The sequence below is a fragment of the Notolepis coatsorum genome (genome assembly GCF_963971535.1).
Source record: "Notolepis coatsorum genome assembly, chromosome: 5".
NCBI classification, from domain to species: domain Eukaryota; kingdom Metazoa; phylum Chordata; class Actinopteri; order Aulopiformes; family Paralepididae; genus Notolepis; species Notolepis coatsorum.
The window spans coordinates 82,491,764-82,514,915 of NC_140169.1; the positions used below are offsets into that span (position 1 = coordinate 82,491,764).

Below are 23,152 nucleotides of genomic sequence, written 5' to 3' on the forward strand. Positions count from 1 at the left end.
CACAGAAAGACTCAGAAGAAGCTTCTATCCCCAGGCCATCAGGCTGCTCACGAACAATGAACACTACACAACAACAACCATCAAACGCACATAGCACACACATCCACACGCACACACTCACTTTAAACAAACACACTGTAGCACCCACTCCACACACTTTATAGCACACACTCAATTTAAACAAACACACTGTAGCACCCACTCCCCACACTTTATATTTATTGATGAAGGATTGCACTACAACTCGTACACCTTACTGTAAATTGTACCTAAATTGTACCTCATCCCATTTCTGCTTTGCACTATATAGTATTGTACATTAGTACACTGCATAGTATTGTATATTATATGGTAACTCAGTTACGTCTATTCTGCATCGAACATTGTACATATGTCTATACTGAACACTGTGACCTCATTTTCTACTTCTAATTTACATGCTATACTATGTTATTTGATACTATCTTGTCTAGCACAGTCTCTGGAGCGTAACAGTAAGAACCATTTTGTATGAAAGTATTCTGTACTTCTGTATGACAACTATTAAAGAAACTTGAAACTTATTCTTACCCTGATAAACGCATTATGCTGACAAAAACAAGAATGCTGTTGAAATAATATTTTTTGTAATGTCTTAATGGAATGTCTCAGTGACATAACAAGGGATAAAAATAACTATATTGCGGGGTTAATATTATGTACGTTTAATATTATGAATATTATGTGTCCAGAATCTATTCATCGTTACATCCATACACCAACCCCCTCGCTTGTTTGGCTGCAGTAGTCGCTGCTTCCTCTCAGCTGAGCTGAGTGGTGAGAGAGAAAAAAAATAGTCACATGTTAAAAGTGTTTTCTTTTTTCCCCTCTTCCACGTGTCAAGACACACGAAGCAAAAGGCGGGATCAAAACAAACCATCTGATTGGTCTATTATGTGTCACCAGTTTATGATACCAAAGAGGCCTGGCCTCTTAAAGAGACACGCACGACAATTCTGTCTCAACCAAAACAAAACCCTCCATGTACTGTACTACTGTAGTACCATACACAGGAAGACAAGGCAAAAACTCAATGGGCTTTTTGGAATTTCATATTGATTTGTATAATATATAATCAATATAAGAAATGATATTGAGAAATTAACATGCAGGCTGACTGTAATATACTTGATTAAAATAGTACGGGCGGCTATCCACAGATGTATATCTCACGGTTAGAAATGCAGAAGAAATCAGAGCAATGGCAATGCAACTGATACAAATATACATGTAGGATTAAATTAAAAACACAGTATCAACATATTTTTTGTTTGTTGCTGGAATGGATTTGCAGAGCAGACCCCCCCCCCCCCATCCCATAATAATAATAATAAACCCCTGTGACTTTAAGGGAATTTATTTACATGAGGGGTGGGCCCGTGCGTCCTCTGGGCGGAGAGAGAGAGAGAGAGAGAGAGAGAGAGAGAGAGGAGAGAGAGAGAGAGAGAGAGAGAGAGAGAGAGAAAACACTCCGCGAGAGACAGCAGGCGAAACATTCATCTCAAGGACTTTAATGCAAAAGGTCTGACAGGATAATACACACAACACCACGCGCACAACAATCACAATCTAAAGGGGAACAAAAACAAGGTAGCGTGAAGTTGTCAAGATACCACCCATCATCACGGAACGCGCATTCGCTGGCGGTGAGTTTCACAGGGGGGGAAAAAACACTTTTAATTGCAGAATTATGACTGCGATGCTCGCGTCTTTCTCTGCACGAATATGTGTCAACAATACGCATGGTGTTGTTGTTGTTGTTGTTGTTGTGGGAAGTTGGAGCATGCCTGAGGAGGGCAGAGAGACTGGTCTCACTGGGGCTCGATGGCATAATGTCCAGTGGCCCCTTCTTCGGCAGAACTTAGAAGTCACCCATAGATTAGATTCAAAATGTATATTTGTCATACAGCACAAGTACAGTAGTACAACGAAAATAAGTTGACATCTAACCAGATTGAAACCGTAAGGTGCAATAGCAATATCGTATACAAGTGATTAAACTAGTAATAATATACATGAGAACGAATGGGTAATAATAATGCTAATAGTATCTAGAGGATTGATTGATTGATTGATTGAAAACTTTATTAACAGATTGCAGAATGGGTACAGTACAGTACAGCTCAATACATACAATTGTTAAGGGGATGCAGACCAGAGAAAGACTTTCGTCTTGTTTACATCAGGGTCCCCCATTTTCAATTCATCATAACATATATGACACACAGATAGACAGTACTGCTGCTACATCTATACATTTATGACAACAGATTATATGCAGGTGTATTCAGACAGATGTGGATAAATGCAGTAGCCTAATGGGCAAATCATCATTCACAAGTGAGGCTCTGTCGTTTTCAGATTGGAGTATGTTCGTTTCTGGACCAATTCACTAACTTTTTTTTGGGATGTGTTCGGGAAGTGAAATGCGCTTCTCCTTTCTGTCGACTCATCATCTGAAAAGCGAGTTTATACTTTGTCATGATGCCGGTCCCATATCATTAATTAATACATTTAGGCTATTACTGAAAAAAATAATTACAATCAAAATCCCTGTTGCAATCTAAAGCCACCACCACAACAACAACAACAACAACATGTATTTGCGGGTCAATTGATTTCATTGCATATTGACTGTTCGTTAAAAAGGTTGCACTCTGTTGTAGTAGAGCTGCTATTCATCTGGATGAACAGCTGTTTGGAGCTGCTGGGCTGACTTTCTAAAGTAGTGACCAACTGACAGATACCGCGGGACACCCGGAGGCGTGAATATTTTAGGCAACCAACTTGTGTTTAGCGTTTCTCTGATTGGCCAATACGCCCATGTGACCACGGCAGCGCGAGAGAGCTGCAGCGCGGAAATAGGCTGTCTATTGCCATTCTCTAAGACAAACTCTAACCATAACCAGCTCCTTAACAGCGCCTAAACTGAACCCTTCTAACCTTAAGCAACTCCGAAACAATGCCTAACCTTAACCAACTCCGAAACAATGCCTAAACTTAACCGGCGAAAGAATGCACGTTAAAAAATATTGCCATTCTCTAAGTCAAACTCTAACCTTAACCAGCTCCTTAACAGCGCCTAAACTTAACCCTTCTAACCTTAAGCAACTCCGAAACAATGCCTAACCTTAATCAACTCCGAAACAATGCTTAAAGTTATGCCTAAACTTAACGGCGAAAGAATGCGAATGCACGTTAAAAAAAAAAAAAAAAAAATTGAAGGGAATCGAACTTGACAGCAACAGGCCGTAGGATCCACAGCAATGCAGCGCTGCCAATTGAGCTAGTTCTGGATAGTAAAAAAGGGCGGATTACTGCTACATAATGCTGCCGCTCCGCTCTGCTGCTGCTGCGTCGCCGCGGGGGCGTGGCTAGACGCAAGTTGGGCGTGGTTAGACACAAGTTGGTTGCCTTTAATATTTAGGCCACCCGGAGCGCAGGTTGAGAAAGCCGTGTCCAAGTCCGCGTCTTCTTTAGCTATAAACTTTTAACCCAAAGCCAACTTAATCAAACTCAAACGCAGTTGCATCAGGCTACCATCGGCATCTTGTTTGGCTGATTTGCCGTTAGCAGAACCAAGTCTCTGGGGAAAGTTTAGCCCCTTTCGTGACTGTGATGCACCGAGTGAATCCACAGTCACTTGCTCCTCAATAGCAAACCAACGTATGTTGACCATGAAGGACTGGTTCTGGCCGAACCGTTCGTTATACAAGTATCACAGAAACATTTCAAAGGTCCTCACAGTTGCACGAGGGTTTCGGACAAAAATACGGGATGGTTTGAAAGATCGGCGTTGCTAATAAACATTTAAAATAGTTTTTTATAAACTGCTCAACACAGCATTATTTCCGGCGTTGGCTGCCTGGTTGTGATCACAGCGCATGCGCAGCATGCACCCAACGCCGGAAATAATGCAGTGTTGACCAGTTTATAAATAATATTTAAAATGTTTATTAGCAACGCAGATCTTTCAAACCATCCCGTATCTCTGTTCGAAACCCTCGTGCAACTGTGAGCACCTTTGACATGTATCTGTGATTCTTGTATAACGAACGGTTCGGGCAGAACCAGTCCTTCATGGTAAAAATCTAGGTTGGTTTCCTATTGAGGAGCAAGTGACTGTGGATTCACTCGGTGCATCACAGTCACGAAAGGCCCGGAAAGGGGCTATAGGGAAAGTTATGTATTTGATAATAATAAGACCGACGGAGAGATCAACAGACGGACATCGCTTGTTTACGCACAGAGTTGCCCTGCATGCACTCTCCATGCGCTCTCACCCGCGGTGTCTCCCTAAACCCACTTCTGATATTTCACAATTGCGTATTAGAGGCTATATAGTCAAATGTATGTGCTATTGGAAACACCAAACATCCCGGAGTCCTGCTGCTGGTCCAGTTGCACCGTGAGGAGGACTCCTGGAGGAGTGAGGTGAAGAATGGCTGTCGCCACCACCGCTGTCTTTTTACACGTTAGTTTGGTTTACCCATGATCATTGTGGGTTTAAGCCTTTAGCGGACCCGTTAGGCCCACAGTGCTGTTTGGGGGAGCAGGGGGGGGGGGGGGGGGGGGGGGTGGCAGCAGGAGCTCTCTCCATGCTCTCCTCCTCCTCCTCCTCCCAGCGCCGGCGATGGAAGAGAGCCCGGTGCACAGATGGACAGTAGAGGGAGCCAGTCTCTGCTGCAGTCTAGTCTCACTGTGGTGACTGCCAGGTGGGCCTCCTGCCTGTGTGTGTCACTGACTGACTGTCTCTGTTTATTGTTTTTATGTGTCTGACAACCGGGAGCTACTCTTGCCAGGCTTCTGTTTGTTGCCAGTGGTAAACCCTATGTGCTATGATGATTGCAAATGCACATTTCATCTCAATTACACTTGCTGCTGCTGCTGCGTAGTAGTAAGCATTTGCAATGCAACCCACCTAGTTGCCTTGACCGAGAAGGGGCTTAATTTGGCTAAACAAACGCAATAACAGGTTGCTAATAGGCATGAGTATAATACAAAACGTTAATGCCCCATCATGGTCCTTGACCAAAACTCTTAAAGAGGCGCCGGCAACATTATGGGAAATGTTCTCACCTTCTTCGCAGAGTCAGACAAGAAGATACCTTTCCTTGCGGAAGCGGATACGGACCACTAGTCTAGCTTAAAAAAAGAACCTGGGAGAGGTGTTTTTGGCCAACAGCTAGGCTAGTGGTCCGTATCCGCTTCCATTAATTTGTGCTAAGCTAGGCTGGATAGCTTTCTACTGAATACATTTTCTTTTTCATATTTCCAGATTTCCCATAATTCGTCCATATTCCTGTTGCTAATTTACTATGACAATGACAGTTCTACTCCCGGTTTTAGAATGTGCACTTACTCAACACCCCGACAGCGTGGCCCAGCCACCCTCTCAAGCCTCCGGTGTTTTTCCACACAGAGCTCCTTTATATAAGTGTAATAATCCCCTCCACTGATTCAACACGACATGACATCACACAAAGGGACAGTGTGAGAGAGAGGTGATATGGCCGCCAACACCTCCTCCCTCCATCAACACAATGGCCGCCCGGAGAATCCAGTTTCAACTCTGGGATTTGCCGGTCAATCCAGCTTGTTCGTTGTCACTGCTTATGCTTACACAACGAAAAGTGGGGAAAAGGAGATAGCTATGGAGAAAATAAATGAAACAATAGCTCATGTTCTTCTGGCGCGAGGCAAGGTTGGGAGAGAGAGAGAGAGAGAGAGGGTGTGTGTGGTTGTGTGTGTCGTAAGTGGAAGACCTCACTCTCTGTTCATGAACTTGGTTGCTGCATCATGTGACTCAGGGAGGATCGGTACAGATACTGGTTTCACTGCTGTAACCTCTGGCACCACAAGGTGAGCCTGGGAGCTGCATGTGTGCCGATAGGAGAGCCAGGTAGTCAGCCAGGGTCTGTGTGTGGTGGAGTGAGGGAGAGAGAGAGAGATTATAAGAGAGGCTGGCAGAGAGAGGGAGAGATGGAGTGAGAGGGAAGGAGGCAGGGAGAGAAAGAGATTAAGAGATGGAGAGAGAGAGGTGGAGTGAAAGAAGGAGAGAGAGAGATCGAGAGGTGGAGTGGGAGAAGGAGAGCGCGAGATAAAGAGGCTGAGAGGAAGAGAGAGAGAGGTGGGGTGGGAGAAGGAGAGAGGGAGATAAAGAGGCTGAGAGAGGAAGAGAGAGAGAGGTGGAGTGGGAGAAGGAGAGAGGGAGATAAAGAGGCTGAGAGAGGAAGAGAGAGAGAGAGGTGGAGTGGGAGAAGGAGAGAGGGAGATAAAGAGGCTGAGAGAGGAAGAGAGAGAGAGGTGGAGTGGGAGAAGGAGAGAGGGAGATAAAGAGGCTGAGAGAGGAAGAGAGAGAGAGGTGGAGTGGGAGAAGGAGAGAGGGAGATAAAGAGGCTGAGAGAGGAAGAGAGAGAGAGGTGGAGTGGGAGAAGGAGAGAGGGAGATAAAGAGGCTGAGAGAGGAAGAGAGAGAGAGGTGGAGTGGGAGAAGGAGAGAGGGAGATAAAGAGGCTGAGAGAGGAAGAGAGAGAGGGGCAATGGGGGCCTCTTTGCTGCAAGGCAGGCAGGAAGCTCTAATCCCCCCGACTGCACGGCACACTGTGGTGGATTAAGGTGATTCTAAGGGAAAAAACGCCTCTGGGACGAGATCTTCTGGCAGTCAATTACAGTTTGCCGCATTAACGGGAGCAGCTCGGTGAAATCCTGGGTGGGAGGGCGTTAGATCAGGCACAGCGTCCCCCGCGGTACTCTTCTCTACACACTTGGCTGCTGTCGCCACTAAGTCGTATTTAATGGTAATGTGATGTTACTGATGTATCATAGAAGGTAATTAGCTTCAGTTGTGAATTTGGCAACATTTGGTGTTTCCACATTTGGTGTTCATACTGTTGTATATACACCTCAATCGTTTTTGTCCCCCAATGACCCCCAAACGATGGTTTAAGTTTAAAGCCGCCAATACCATTAAGTAAAGTGAATGGATCGGATGGAAATTCGGTGTTGGATGGTGCTTACAGACTCAGTTATTATGGGCAGTGAAAAAGTTGTATCGGTGCATTGGAGATTTGCAATAATCGATTCAGCGATGCCGCTCTGACAGGGTGCGTAAACAACTTGTTGCTTTAAAGCCCCAATATGCGTTTTCTTCTCTCTCTACATCCATGTGCGGTATTTAAAAACATGACCAACTTAAACGAACATTTTACAGCCACAATTAAAATGAACGTGTAATGTTTTTTTTTTGGCTACCCAATTGTATAGGTTTGGATCACGGATTGGGGCTTTAGGGTACTGTATTACCTCACACACCCTATGCCTATTGCTCATTTCGCACGATAATGATGACTAATGATGGAGGTGCCTTCACCCGTTGACGGGGCGAGATACAGTTACATTAGCCAGAGGGCAAAGTTTTCAGTGGCCACAAATAGAAAAAAATTGTTTCCGTAGCATTTGTTTTGTGTTGAAACAAATCACACCCAGTTATCTCCCAAGCAGAGATCATACACTATGCACACACACACACACACACACACACACACACACACACACACACACACACACACACACACACACACACACACACACACACACACACACATACAGGCACACACACACACACACACACACACACACACACACACACACACACACACACACACACACACACACACACACACACACACACACACACACAAACACACACATACATACACACACACACACATACATACACACACACACACACGTTTACACACAATTACACAAACACACATATACACACACAATCCCTCTTTCTCAGTCGCTTTCTCTTTCTCTAACTCTTTCCCTCTCCCCCTCTCCTCGCTTCCACAACAACCCCCCCCCCTCTCTCTCTCTCTCTCTCTCTCTCTCTCTCTCTCTCTCTCTCTCTCTCTCTCTCTCTCTCTCTCTCTCTCTCTCTCTCTCTCTCTCTCTCTCTCTCTCATTCTAACCTTTCCACCCTATGTCTCTCCACCGGCCCGCAGGGAGACTACCGCTGAGGCGTCTTATGGATGATGAGGAGGAGGACATGTCTCGGCCCGTCGTCTCTCAGCTGTGGGGGGGAACCTCCTTCGGGGACGTCAAGTACCAGGACCGGGCCACGCAGACCGCCACCGGGCAGGCCCTCGTCACCGTCACGGCCACCGCCGCGTCCACGGCGTCACAGAACCAGTACAACAACAACAGCATCATCAGCCTCAACAATGTGCTGCCCTGCCGGTTGCCGGGGCAACCTCGCATGCTGTTCCACGGTAAGGAGGAGGAGGAGGAGGAGGAGGAGGAGGAGGGAGACATCCATGTAAACAAGCATTTTAACCCTTTCACTGCCACACTGACACAGAGTTAACCCTTTCACTGCGACAGTACAGAATGCTAACCCGTTCACTGCCACACGACAAATGGTTAACCCTTTCACTACCACACAACAGCAGGTTAACCCTTTCACTACCGTCTGTAGTGTGGTAGCAAAGGGTTAACCTTCTGTCGTGTGGTAGTGAAAGGGTTAACCATTTCACTGCCACATAATGAAAGGGTTAACCTTCTGTAGTGTGTTAGTGAAAGGGTTAACCTTATGTATCGTCACAGTGAAAGGGTTAACCTTCTGTATGTCGCAGTGGAAGGGTTAACCCTTTGGTAGTGTGGCAGTGAACGGGTCAAGGAGGAGTGGTGCGGTCCTTCCCAGGGAGCCGCTAGCCGTCCTCTGAGACACCGAAGCCCAAATAACTTCCGTCTCCCGCCCCCTGTGTTGCCGTGACTTCCAGAGAGGTCAGAAATCGAGGCTAATTTGGATTGGGACCAGAAGAACTTAGTGCTTCTTTTAGATGAGACAAATTAAATTATTTAATTACTCCTCATGGCTGGGGGACAGAGTATTTTTCTGGGCTGGCAGATATCTTTCGACTGATCGTCCTCATATAATACCAGGAAAACCCAGAGAAACGGGTGTCCTTCTCTGAAGAGAGATTACAACGATGCAGGGAGTGCATAGCTGCAGTCAGAGTGCTTGCTCCATATTAGCTCCAGATTAGCATTTTCAGCTGTGACCAGCAGCTCTTTAGGCCACTCTCAGTTGGTTGGTCGGTCGTTTGCTCCACAGAAATCCCCCCACCCTCTAGCGGCCACTGGTTTCTCCCTAGGAGACTGAAATTGGGTACGGAGGTCAAGTGTTTGTGTGTGAAGGTGTGTGTGTAACGATTGACTAAAAGGGGGCATGGCAATGGGAGTGGCCCTACTCAAAAAGTTTGCTGCTATTGCAAATTTGAGCTTGTTCTACTGAACAGACTGTATTTAAAAAAAAATTATCGGATCATGTGACACACGCACGCATTCCACATTCTTACAGCAAATGTTATATATAATTTCCTCTCCTTTTACATACCATATTTCCTTTTGTTTTGACCAGTGGTGGCTAAAAATAGGACCCACGAGCCAAAAATAGTCCTGCGCCATGTTATGTTGGCTCTCCAAAGGGTTCTTAGCTTGTGCTAAGATATTCTACTTGGTCTGTTTTGATGCATTTGTTTACATTTGAGGAGTAATCTTAGACAACTAGCTCATTAAAATGCATACCTGCATTCTGCATACCACACCTGATAACATAAGACCTAAGAAGCAAATTCTTTTATTTCCTTCTTTATTTTTTAAACATTTAAAAAATACCATTTTTATCATCACTGTCAAATTGGATATTTGGAGTCAGTTAGTGAGAGTTCTGTTATTTTCAACCTATAGGCTATGTTTTTCCATAGTTGGGCATAGGCCTGCCGCGATAAGCAATAAATCGATTAATTGCCGCGATAATTAAAATTAATGCAATGATTTTGACGGGCGCGATTAATTGCTATTTGCGCGTTTGTTTTAATGAGGCGGAACCAGTACCCCTCGTCAGTCACTCCGTGTGGGGGGCCGCTGGCCTTACTACAGAGCACAGCACGGGAGCTCCGTGGGGCACTAGCAACGCCACATATAGCTTAACTACATTTCTCAATAGTGTTGCTCCTTTTAACCAAATAGCGTTCTTTGTAGTGTAACGTTAGCTATTTTTAGACCCAAGTAGTTACTCGCTACTGCCCGGAGAAACTGGACTGCTAAATAAAGATTAAAGATCTAGTGTTGATGCTCATTCAATGCCAACAACATTAGCTAAATAGCTAACAAACAAAATACAACGTATAGCATAGCTACAACACAGAATAACGTTAATACAATTACATGCATCATTGTTTACAATGAACGGGTGGGACTAGTCAAAGGACTGGACACGGGGACAAGTTAAACATGAATGAATTTATTATAACAGGTAATCGAGTTGCGCTCCCGTGCCTACGCACCACAGGGCTATTCTATTCTATACGGCTTTGACGCTTCCTCCTCATCGTTGATTGCCTGTAGTAGCTGCATCTAACGTTAGTAGCTAACGTTAAAACTAACCTAAAGTTAGTTGCTCACCAACAATCTCAACATTTGTTTTATCATTAGCTCAAAAACACAGAATCGAACGAGACAAGTTGGCCGCTCATAGATGCTGCTAGGATAATAACAACAATACTTCCGCTCCGGTCGGTGGGCTTCAAAATAAAAGTCTAAAACACCGGAAAAGACGGAGCGGTGGGCTTCAAAATAAAAGTTTTGGGAAATAAATTTCTCAAAAAAAAATTCTCTAACCGGTCGCAATAATATCGCTTATCGCGATATTTTCGGGGGCAATTAATCGCCCAGCAAAATGTGTTATCGTGGCAGGCCTAGTTGGGCATCATACTGATCGATTCCAATTTGAGAAAGACACTAGACACTGCAGGACCGTTCCCCCGGAACTAGGGACTTGTTCAGGAACTAGGGACTTGTTCAGGAACCAGGGACTTGTTCAGGAACTAGGGACTTGTTCAGGAACTAGGGACTTGTTCAGGAACTAGGGACTTGTTCAGGGACTAGGGACTTGTTCAGGGACTAGGGACTTGTTCAGGAACTAGGGACTTGTTCAGGGACTAGGGACTTGTACAGGAACTAGGGACTTGTTCTGGAACTAGGGACTTGTTGTTCAGGAACTAGGGACTTGTTCAGGAACTAGGGACTTGTTCAGGAACTAGGGACTTGTTCAGGAACTAGGGACTTGTTCAGGGACTAGGGACTTGTTCAGGGACTAGGGACTTGTTCAGGAACTAGGGACTTGTTCAGGGACTAGGGACTTGTTCAGGGACTAGGGACTCGTTCAGGAACTAGGGACTTGTTCAGGAACTAGGGACTTGTTCAGGAACTAGGGACTTGTTCAGGAACTAGGGACTTGTTCAGGAACTAGGGACTTGTTCAGGAACTAGAGACTTGTTCAGGAACTAGAGACTTGTTCAGGAACTAGAGACTTGTTCAGGAACTAGGGACTTGTTCAGGAACTAGGGACTTGTTCAGGGACTAGGGACTTGTTCAGGAACTAGGGACTTGTTCAGGGACTAGGGACTTGTTCAGGAACTAGAGACTTGTTCAGGAACTAGGGACTTGTTGTTCAGGAACTAGGGACTTGTTCAGGAACTAGGGACTTGTTCAGGAACTAGGGACTTGTTCAGGAACTAGAGACTTGTTCAGGAACTAGGGACTTGTTCAGGAACTAGAGACTTGTTCAGGAACTAGAGACTTGTTCAGGAACTAGGGACTTGTTCAGGAACTAGGGACTTGTTCAGGAACTAGGGACTTGTTCAGGGACTAGGGACTTGTTCAGGAACTAGGGACTTGTTCAGGAACTAGAGACTTGTTCAGGAACTAGGGACTTGTTCAGGAACTAGGGACTTGTTCAGGAACTAGGGACTTGTTCAGGGACTAGGGACTTGTTCAGGAACCAGGGACTTGTTCAGGAACTAGGGACTTGTTCAGGAACCAGGGACTTGTTCAGGAACTAGGGACTTGTTCAGGGACTAGGGACTTGTTCAGGGACTAGGGACTTGTTCAGGAACTAGGGACTTGTTCAGGGACTAGGGACTTGTTCAGGAACTAGGGACTTGTTCAGGAACTAGGGACTTGTTGTTCAGGAACTAGGGACTTGTTCAGGAACTAGGGACTTGTTCAGGAACTAGGGACTTGTTCAGGAACTAGGGACTTGTTCAGGAACTAGGGACTTGTTGAGGAACTAGGGACTTGTTCAGGAACTAGGGACTTGTTCAGGAACTAGGGACTTGTTCAGGGACTAGGGACTTGTTCAGGAACTAGGGACTTGTTCAAGGACTAGGGACTTGTTCTGGAACTAGGGACTTGTTCAGGAACTAGGGACTTGTTCAGGAACTAGGGACTTGTTCAGGAACTAGGGACTTGTTGAGGAACTAGGGACTTGTTCAGGAACTAGGGACTTGTTGAGGAACTAGGGACTTGTTCAGGGACTAGGGACTTGTTCAGGAACTAGAGACTTGTTCAGGGACTAGGGACTTGTTCAGGAACTAGGGACTTGTTCAGGGACTAGGGACTTGTTCAGGAACTAGAGACTTGTTCAGGGACTAGGGACTTGTTCAGGAACTAGGGACTTGTTCAGGGACTAGGGACTTGTTCAGGAACTAGGGACTTGTTCAGGAACTAGGGACTTGTTCAGGGACTAGGGACTTGTTCAGGAACTAGGGACTTGTTCAGGAACTAGGGACTTGTTCAGGAACCAGGGACTTGTTCAGGAACTAGGGACTTGTTCAGGAACTAGGGACTTGTTCAGGAACTAGGGACTTGTTCAGGAACTAGGGACTTGTTCAGGAACTAGAGACTTGTTCAGGAACTAGGGACTTGTTCAGGAACTAGGGACTTGTTCAGGAACCAGGGACTTGTTCAGGAACTAGGGACTTGTTCAGGAACTAGGGACTTGGTTCAGGAACTAGGGACTTGGTTCAGGGACTAGGGACTTGTTCAGGGACTAGGGACTTGTTCAGGGACTAGGGACTTGTTCAGGGACTAGGGACTTGTTCAGGAACTAGGGACTTGTTCAGGAACTAGGGACTTGTTCAGGAACACTAGGGACTTGTTCAGGAACTAGGGACTTGTTCAAGGACTAGGGACTTGTTCAGGAACTAGGGACTTGTTCAGGAACTAGGGACTTGTTCAGGGACTAGGGACTTGTTCAGGGACTAGGGACTTGTTCAGGAACTAGGGACTTGTTCAGGAACTAGGGACTTGGTTCAGGGACTAGGGACTTGTTCAGGAACTTGAGACTTGTTCAGGAACTAGGGACTTGTTGAGGAACTAGGGACTTGTTCAGGAACTAGGGACTTGTTCAGGAACTAGGGACTTGTTCAGGGACTAGGGACTTGTTCAGGAACTAGGGACTTGTTCAGGAACACTAGGGACTTGTTCAGGAACTGGGGACTTGTTCAGGAACTAGAGACTTGTTCAGGAACTAGGGACTTGTTGAGGAACTAGGGACTTGTTGAGGAACTAGGGACTTGTTCAGGAACACTAGGGACTTGTTCAGGAACTAGAGACTTGTTCAGGAACTAGCGACTTGTTGAGGAACTAGGGACTTGTTCAGGGACTAGGGACTTGTTCAGGAACAAGGGACTTGTTCAGGGACTAGGGACTTGTTCAGGGACTAGGGACTTGTTCAGGAACTAGGGACTTGGTTCAGGAACTAGGGACTTGGTTCAGGGACTAGGGACTTGTTCAGGGACTAGGGACTTGTTCAGGAACTAGGGACTTGTTCAGGGACTAGGGACTTGTTCAGGAACTAGGGACTTGTTCAGGAACTAGGGACTTGTTCAGGGACTAGGGACTTGTTCAGGGACTAGGGACTTGTTCAGGGACTAGGGACTTGTTCAGGGACTAGGGACTTGTTCAGGAACTAGGGACTTGTTCAGGGACTAGGGACTTGTTCAGGAACTAGGGACTTGTTCAGGAACTAGGGACTTGTTCAGGGACTAGGGACTTGTTCAGGAACTAGGGACTTGTTCAGGGACTAGGGACTTGTTCAGGAACTAGGGACTTGTTCAGGAACTAGGGACTTGTTGAGGAACTAGGGACTTGTTCAGGAACTAGGGACTTGTTCAGGGACTAGAGACTTGTTCAGGAACTAGGGACTTGTTCAGGAACTAGGGACTTGTTCAGGGACTAGGGACTTGTTCAGGAACTAGGGACTTGTTCAGGAACTAGGGACTTGTTCAGGAACTAGGGACTTGTTGAGGAACTAGGGACTTGTTCAGGAACTAGGGACTTGTTCAGGGACTAGGGACTTGTTGAGGAACTAGGGACTTGTTCAGGAACTAGGGACTTGTTCAGGGACTAGGGACTTGTTCAGGGACTAGGGACTTGTTCAGGGACTAGAGACTTGTTCAGGAACTAGAGACTTGTTCAGGAACTAGAGACTTGTTCAGGAACTAGGGACTTGTTCAGGGACTAGGGACTTGTTCAGGAACTAGGGACTTGTTCAGGAACTAGGGACTTGTTCAGGAACTAGAGACTTGTTCAGGGACTAGAGACTTGTTCAGGAACTAGGGACTTGTTCAGGGACTAGAGACGTGTTCAGGAACTAGAGACTTGTTCAGGAACTAGGGACTTGTTCAGGAACTAGGGACTTGTTCAGGGACTAGGGACTTGTTCAGGAACTAGGGACTTGTTCAGGGACTAGGGACTTGTTCAGGGACTAGGGACTTGTTCAGGAACTAGGGACTTGTTCAGGGACTAGAGACTTGTTCAGGGACTAGGGACTTGTTCAGGGACTAGGGACTTGTTCAGGAACTAGAGACTTGTTCAGGAACTAGGGACTTGTTCAGGGACTAGGGACTTGTTCAGGGACTAGGGACTTGTTCAGGGACTAGGGACTTGTTCAGGGACGAGGGACTTGTTCAGGAACTAGGGACTTGTTCAGGGACTAGAGACTTGTTCAGGAACTAGAGACTTGTTCAGGAACTAGAGACTTGTTCAGGAACTAGGGACTTGTTCAGGGACTAGGGACTTGTTCAGGAACTAGGGACTTGTTCAGGAACTAGGGACTTGTTCAGGGACTAGAGACTTGTTCAGGAACTAGGGACTTGTTCAGGAACTAGGGACTTGTTCAGGGACTAGAGACTTGTTCAGGAACTAGGGACTTGTTCAGGAACTAGGGACTTGTTCAGGAACTAGGGACTTGTTCAGGGACTAGGGACTTGTTCAGGGACTAGGGACTTGTTCAGGAACTAGGGACTTGGTTCAGGAACTAGGGACTTGGTTCAGGGACTAGGGACTTGTTCAGGGACTAGGGACTTGTTCAGGAACTAGGGACTTGTTCAGGGACTAGGGACTTGTTCAGGAACTAGGGACTTGTTCAGGAACTAGGGACTTGTTCAGGAACACTAGGGACTTGTTCAGGAACTAGGGACTTGTTCAGGGACTAGGGACTTGTTCAGGAACTAGGGACTTGTTCAGGAACTAGGGACTTGTTCAGGGACTAGGGACTTGTTCAGGGACTAGGGACTTGTTCAGGAACTAGGGACTTGTTCAGGAACTAGGGACTTGGTTCAGGGACTAGGGACTTGTTCAGGAACTAGAGACTTGTTGAGGAACTAGGGACTTGTTCAGGAACTAGTGACTTGTTCAGGAACTAGGGACTTGTTCAGGGACTAGGGACTTGTTCAGGAACTAGGGACTTGTTCAGGAACACTAGGGACTTGTTCAGGAACTGGGGACTTGTTCAGGAACTAGAGACTTGTTCAGGAACTAGGGACTTGTTGAGGAACTAGGGACTTGTTGAGGAACTAGGGACTTGTTCAGGAACACTAGGGACTTGTTCAGGAACTAGAGACTTGTTCAGGAACTAGGGACTTGTTGAGGAACTAGGGACTTGTTCAGGGACTAGGGACTTGTTCAGGAACTAGGGACTTGTTCAGGAACTAGGGACTTGTTCAGGGACTAGGGACTTGTTCAGGAACTAGGGACTTGTTGAGGAACTAGGGACTTGTTCAGGGACTAGAGACTTGTTCAGGAACACTAGGGACTTGTTCAGGAACTAGGGACTTGTTCAGGGACTAGGGACTTGTTCAGGAACTAGGGACTTGTTCAGGAACTAGGGACTTGTTCAGGGACTAGGGACTTGTTCAGGAACTAGGGACTTGTTGAGGAACTAGGGACTTGTTCAGGAACACTAGGGACTTGTTCAGGAACTAGGGACTTGTTCAGGAACTAGGGACTTGTTCAGGAACTAGGGACTTGTTGAGGAACTAGGGACTTGTTCAGGAACTAGGGACTTGTTGAGGAACTAGGGATGTGTTCAGGAACTAGGGACTTGTTCAGGGACTAGGGACTTGTTCAGGGACTAGGGACTTGTTCAGGAACTAGGGACTTGTTCAGGAACTAGGGACTTGTTGAGGAACTAGGGACTTGTTCAGGAACTAGGGACTTGTTCAGGAACTAGGGACTTGTTGAGGAACTAGGGACTTGTTCAGGAACTAGGGACTTGTTCAGGAACTAGGGACTTGTTGAGGAACTAGGGACTTGTTCAGGAACTAGGGACTTGTTCAGGAACTAGGGACTTGTTCAGGGACTAGGGACTTGTTCAGGAACTAGGGACTTGTTCAGGGACTAGGGACTTGTTCTGGAACTAGGGACTTGTTCTGGAACTAGGGACTTGTTCAGGAACTAGGGACTTGTTCAGGAACTAGGGACTTGTTCAGGAACTAGGGACTTGTTGAGGAACTAGGGACTTGTTCAGGAACTAGGGACTTGTTGAGGAACTAGGGACTTGTTCAGGGACTAGGGACTTGTTCAGGAACTAGAGACTTGTTCAGGGACTAGGGACTTGTTCAGGAACTAGGGACTTGTTCAGGGACTAGGGACTTGTTCAGGAACTAGAGACTTGTTCAGGGACTAGGGACTTGTTCAGGAACTAGGGACTTGTTCAGGGACTAGGGACTTGTTCAGGAACTAGGGACTTGTTCAGGAACTAGGGACTTGTTCAGGGACTAGGGACTTGTTCAGGAACTAGGGACTTGTTCAGGAACTAGGGACTTGTTCAGGAACCAGGGACTTGTTCAGGAACTAGGGACTTGTTCAGGAACTAGGGACTTGTTCAGGAACTAGGGACTTGTTCAGGAACTAGGGACTTGTTCAGGAACCAGGGACTTGTTCAGGAACCAGGGACTTGTTCAGGAACTAGGGACTTGTTCAGGAACTAGGGACTTGTTGAGGAACTAGAGACTTGTTCAGGAACTAGGGACTTGTTCAGGAACCAGGGACTTGTTCAGGAACTAGGGACTTGTTCAGGAACTAGGGACTTGTTCAGGAACTAGAGACTTGTTCAGGAACTAGGGACTTGTTCAGGAACTAGGGACTTGTTCAGGAACCAGGGACTTGTTCAGGAACTAGGGACTTGTTCAGGAACTAGGGACTTGGTTCAGGAACTAGGGACTTGGTTCAGGGACTAGGGACTTGTTCAGGGACTAGGGACTTGTTCAGGGACTAGGGACTTGTTCAGGGACTAGGGACTTGTTCAGGAACTAGGGACTTGTTCAGGAACTAGGGACTTGTTCAGGAACACTAGGGACTTGTTCAGGAACTAGGGACTTGTTCAAGGACTAGGGACTTGTTCAGGAACTAGGGACTTGTTCAGGAACTAGGGACTTGTTCAGGGACTAGGGACTTGTTCAGGGACTAGGGACTTGTTCAGGAACTAGGGACTTGTTCAGGAACTAGGGACTTGGTTCAGGGACTAGGGACTTGTTCAGGAACTAGAGACTTGTTCAGGAACTAGGGACTTGTTGAGGAACTAGGGACTTGTTCAGGAACTAGGGACTTGTTCAGGAACTAGGGACTTGTTCAGGGACTAGGGACTTGTTCAGGAACTAGGGACTTGTTCAGGAACACTAGGGACTTGTTCAGGAACTGGGGACTTGTTCAGGAACTAGAGACTTGTTCAGGAACTAGGGACTTGTTGAGGAACTAGGGACTTGTTGAGGAACTAGGGACTTGTTCAGGAACACTAGGGACTTGTTCAGGAACTAGAGACTTGTTCAGGAACTAGCGACTTGTTGAGGAACTAGGGACTTGTTCAGGGACTAGGGACTTGTTCAGGAACAAGGGACTTGTTCAGGAACTAGGGACTTGTTCAGGGACTAGGGACTTGTTCAGGAACTAGGGACTTGTTGAGGAACTAGGGACTTGTTCAGGGACTAGAGACTTGTTCAGGAACACTAGGGACTTGTTCAGGAACTAGGGACTTGTTCAGGGACTAGGGACTTGTTCAGGAACTAGGGACTTGTTCAGGAACTAGGGACTTGTTCAGGGACTAGGGACTTGTTCAGGAACTAGGGACTTGTTGAGGAACTAGGGACTTGTTCAGGAACTAGGGACTTGTTCAGGAACTAGGGACTTGTTCAGGGACTAGAGACTTGTTCAGGAACTAGGGACTTGTTCAGGAACTAGGGACTTGTTCAGGGACTAGGGACTTGTTCAGGAACTAGAGACTTGTTGTTCAGGAACTAGGGACTTGTTCAGGAACTAGGGACTTGTTCAGGGACTAGAGGGACTTGTTCAGGAACTAGGGACTTGTTGTTCAGGAACTAGGGACTTGTTCAGGAACTAGGGACTTGTTGTTCAGGAACTAGGGACTTGTTCAGGAACTAGGGACTTGTTCAGGGACTAGGGACTTGTTCAGGAACTAGGGACCTGTTCAGGAACTAGAGACTTGTTCAGGAACTAGGGACTTGTTCAGGAACTAGGGACTTGTTGTTCAGGAACTAGGGACTTGTTCAGGAACTAGGGACTTGTTGTTCAGGAACTAGGGACTTGTTCAGGAACTAGGGACTTGTTGTTCAGGAACTAGGGACTTGTTGAGGAACTAGGGACTTGTTCAGGAACTAGGGACTTGTTCAGGAACTAGGGACTTGTTGAGGAACTAGGGACTTGTTCAGGAACTAGGGACTTGTTCAGGGACTAGGGACTTGTTCAGGAACTAGGGACTTGTTCAGGGACTAGGGACTTGTTCTGGAACTAGGGACTTGTTCAGGAACTAGGGACTTGTTCAGGAACTAGGGACTTGTTCAGGAACTAGGGACTTGTTGAGGAACTAGGGACTTGTTCAGGAACTAGGGACTTGTTGAGGAACTAGGGACTTGTTCAGGGACTAGGGACTTGTTCAGGAACTAGAGACTTGTTCAGGGACTAGGGACTTGTTCAGGAACTAGGGACTTGTTCAGGGACTAGGGACTTGTTCAGGAACTAGAGACTTGTTCAGGGACTAGGGACTTGTTCAGGAACTAGGGACTTGTTCAGGGACTAGGGACTTGTTCAGGAACTAGGGACTTGTTCAGGAACTAGGGACTTGTTCAGGGACTAGGGACTTGTTCAGGAACTAGGGACTTGTTCAGGAACTAGGGACTTGTTCAGGAACCAGGGACTTGTTCAGGAACTAGGGACTTGTTCAGGAACTAGGGACTTGTTCAGGAACTAGGGACTTGTTCAGGAACCAGGGACTTGTTCAGAACTAGGGACTTGTTCAGGAACTAGGGACTTGTTCAGGAACTAGGGACTTGTTCAGGAACTAGGGACTTGTTCAGGAACTAGGGACTTGTTGAGGAACTAGAGACTTGTTCAGGAACTAGGGACTTGTTCAGGAACCAGGGACTTGTTCAGGAACTAGGGACTTGTTCAGGAACTAGGGACTTGTTCAGGAACTAGAGACTTGTTCAGGAACTAGGGACTTGTTCAGGAACTAGGGACTTGTTCAGGAACCAGGGACTTGTTCAGGAACTAGGGACTTGTTCAGGAACTAGGGACTTGTTCAGGAACTAGGGACTTGTTCAGGAACTAGGGACTTGTTCAGGAACTAGGGACTCGTTCAGGAACTAGGGACTCGTTCAGGGACTAGAGACTTGTTCAGGAACTAGGGACTTGTTCAGGAACTAGGGACTTGTTCAGGGACTAGGGACTTGTTCAGGAACTAGAGACTTGTTGTTCAGGAACTAGGGACTTGTTCAGGAACTAGGGACTTGTTCAGGGACTAGAGGGACTTGTTCAGGAACTAGGGACTTGTTGTTCAGGAACTAGGGACTTGTTCAGGAACTAGGGACTTGTTGTTCAGGAACTAGGGACTTGTTCAGGAACTAGGGACTTGTTCAGGGACTAGGGACTTGTTCAGGAACTAGGGACCTGTTCAGGAACTAGAGACTTGTTCAGGAACTAGGGACTTGTTCAGGAACTAGGGACTTGTTGTTCAGGAACTAGGGACTTGTTCAGGAACTAGGGACTTGTTGTTCAGGAACTAGGGACTTGTTCAGGAACTAGGGACTTGTTGTTCAGGAACTAGGGACTTGTTCAGGAACTAGGGACTTGTTCAGGAACTAGGGACTTGTTGTTCAGGAACTAGAGACTTGTTCAGGAACTAGGGACTTGTTCAGGAACTAGGGACTTGTTCAGGAACTAGGGACTTGTTCAGGAACTAGAGACTTGTTCAGGAACTAGGGACCTGTTCAGGAACTAGAGACTTGTTCAGGAACTAGGGACTTGTTCAGGAACTAGGGACTTGTTGTTCAGGAACTAGGGACTTGTTCAGGAACTAGGGACTTGTTGTTCAGGAACTAGGGACTTGTTCAGGAACTAGGGACTTGTTCAGGGACTAGGGACTTGTTCAGGAACTAGGGACTTGTTCAGGAACTAGGGACTTGTTGTTCAGGAACTAGAGACTTGTTCAGGAACTAGGGACTTGTTCAGGAACTAGGGACTTGTTCAGGGACTAGGGACTTGTTCAGGAACTAGGGACTTGTTCAGGAACTAGGGACTTGTTCAGGAACTAGAGACTTGTTCAGGAACTAGGGACTTGTTCAGGAACTAGGGACTTGTTGAGGAACTAGGGACTTGTTGAGGAACTAGGGACTTGTTCAGGAACTAGGGACTTGTTCAGGAACTAGAGACTTGTTCAGGGACTATGGACTTGTTCAGGAACTAGGGACTTGTTGTTCAGGGACTAGAGACTTGTTCAGGAACTAGGGACTTGTTCAGGAACTAGGGACTTGTTCAGGAACTAGGGACTTGTTCAGGAACTAGAGACTTGTTCAGGGACTAGGGACTTGTTCAGGAACTAGGGACTTGTTGTTCAGGGACTAGAGACTTGTTCAGGAACTAGGGACTTGTTCAGGAACTAGAGACTTGTTCAGGGACTAGGGACTTGTTCAGGAACTAGGGACTTGTTGTTCAGGGACTAGAGACTTGTTCAGGAACTAGAGACTTGTTCAGGAACTAGGGACTTGTTCAGGAACTAGGGACTTGTTCAGGAACTAGGGACTTGTTCAGGAACTAGGGACTTGTTCAGGGACTAGAGACTTGTTCAGGAACTAGGGACTTGTTCAGGAACTGGGGACTTGTTCAGGACACGTGCAGCGCTGAACATTCTGAATGATCGAGTACTTTCAACTGACATTTCCAAAGATATTTTCTTTGGTTAATTGAGCTGTGCATTAAAACAACCCCTCCCCTGCAAATAGTTTAGTTACATCAATATTGTGCTGCCAGAATAGTTTGTAGCTTAAGTATTTAATGAGACATTTAATCTCCATTTCACCAATGTCATCTGCTTTCAACTAGGGGTGGGAATCACCAGTTTCATCATGATACGATACGATATCGATTCTTTGGACAACGATACGATATTTGCCGATATCACAAAGTCTCTCACGATACAATACGATACGATTAGATTCAGGTGCCTGCAATCGATATGAGATGATATCATATGCCCATTTAACACAATCAGTAACATTTAGATCAACTAAAAAAAGGTAACGAAAATATCATTTGACATTTGTATTTTTGAGCTCTTCCAGACATTTAAAGGAAAATCAATCTATTGTTTTTAATACAAATAGACCCCCTGTTCACTGTAAAGTGCCACGTTTTGATATATTGAGCTTTAAACTTTAAGCTCCATTTTTTGGAACTCAAAACTCACAACCTAAAACCCCTCCCTACCTCCCTCTCCCAAACCGTTCCTACAACAATTTGTTGATGTTGCATGATCATGTATAGGCCTACATTTATTATGTATTATATTGTTTATGTTTAAATAACATTTAAACATCAAACTCCTCTGACCTCATCTGGTCTTTCCAAAGACGCGCACACACACACACACACAGAAAGGGAGAATGCTATGCTGTAACGTCTACACACGCGGAGCTACTGCTGTTGTTCTTGGGCGGATATGAGACTCGCCACAGGATTTTCAAAATAAGAGTATCGATATGAATCGATCTTATTACATTGCATCGATCCGATTCGATCGTTGATAATTACATCGATGTATCGATCTGGATCGATGTATCGTCCCACCCCTACTTTCAACCAGGAAATGCAAACGTGGAATAAGGCTGATATATCTAGTGATCTGTGCACAAAAGTGATTGTTTTTTTTCAGCAAATCTCTTAGTTACAATTAGATTGTATGAACAAAGCAGGTGAAATGTTTGCACTGCCCAAGTATTTAAAGATTGTTATTAGTAGGCAATTTGAACTTTGTCATTTGTGAGCTGCCAGTCAAGGTCAAGGTCAACTTTATTTATATAGTACATTTAAAATCAACAGAAGTTGTACCAAAGTGCTGTACAATATAAAAACAGAAATACAAAAAGAAATATAAAATACAGTATACACACAAAGTCATAAAAACTACAATAAAATAAAATTAAAAACAATCACAACACGACCAGAACTTACCAAGCCAATAAAAACAGGTCTTCAGCTGTGTTTTAAAACTATGTAGGGTCTGGGCAGACCTTTTGCAGTGGAAGACTGTTCCATCATTTAGGGGGAGCCGCCACAAAAGCTTGATGGCCTTTAGTCTTTCAGCCCAGACCTGTGGGTCGCCAGTGCATTGTGTGATCTGTTGCACGTTCCAGTTCAATGCGAGGACCAATATATGGAAAAAGAGTCTGCAATAGGAACATTGGTCTGTTCATTTAACCATGATCACGAAGATCTGATCAGAGAAAACTATCCTCCCATCTTCTGATGAGACACCGGTATGTCTAGAGCCCCTTTTCACCCGAGCCACCGTACTAATTTGCCTAATCTTTGCTGATATTTTTCAACAGAAAGAGAACAATGGTCCAAAGGAACTTAAAAGTTCCATGCAATGCAGTTCGTGGCAATCAGAGTTCCTGGTAGTTTCG

At 45.9% G+C, this 23,152-nt stretch overlaps 1 protein-coding gene across 2 annotated transcripts in view; it reads left to right on the top strand.

The window, feature by feature from the left end:
- Nucleotides 1-23,152, top strand: part of bmf2 (BCL2 modifying factor 2) — a 46,564-nt gene that overhangs the window by 628 nt on the left and 22,784 nt on the right. The window contains exons 1-2 of one of the 2 annotated variants that reach the window (XM_084313991.1): nucleotides 1,516-1,685; nucleotides 8,051-8,317. In XM_084313991.1, coding sequence (XP_084170117.1) covers nucleotides 8,074-8,317 — 244 coding nt within the window. In that variant the 5' untranslated portion in view covers nucleotides 1,516-1,685; nucleotides 8,051-8,073. Of the gene's footprint in view, nucleotides 1-1,515; nucleotides 1,686-8,050; nucleotides 8,318-23,152 lie in introns of those variants that run through there. The other variant, XM_084313992.1, reaches the window with a different exon arrangement.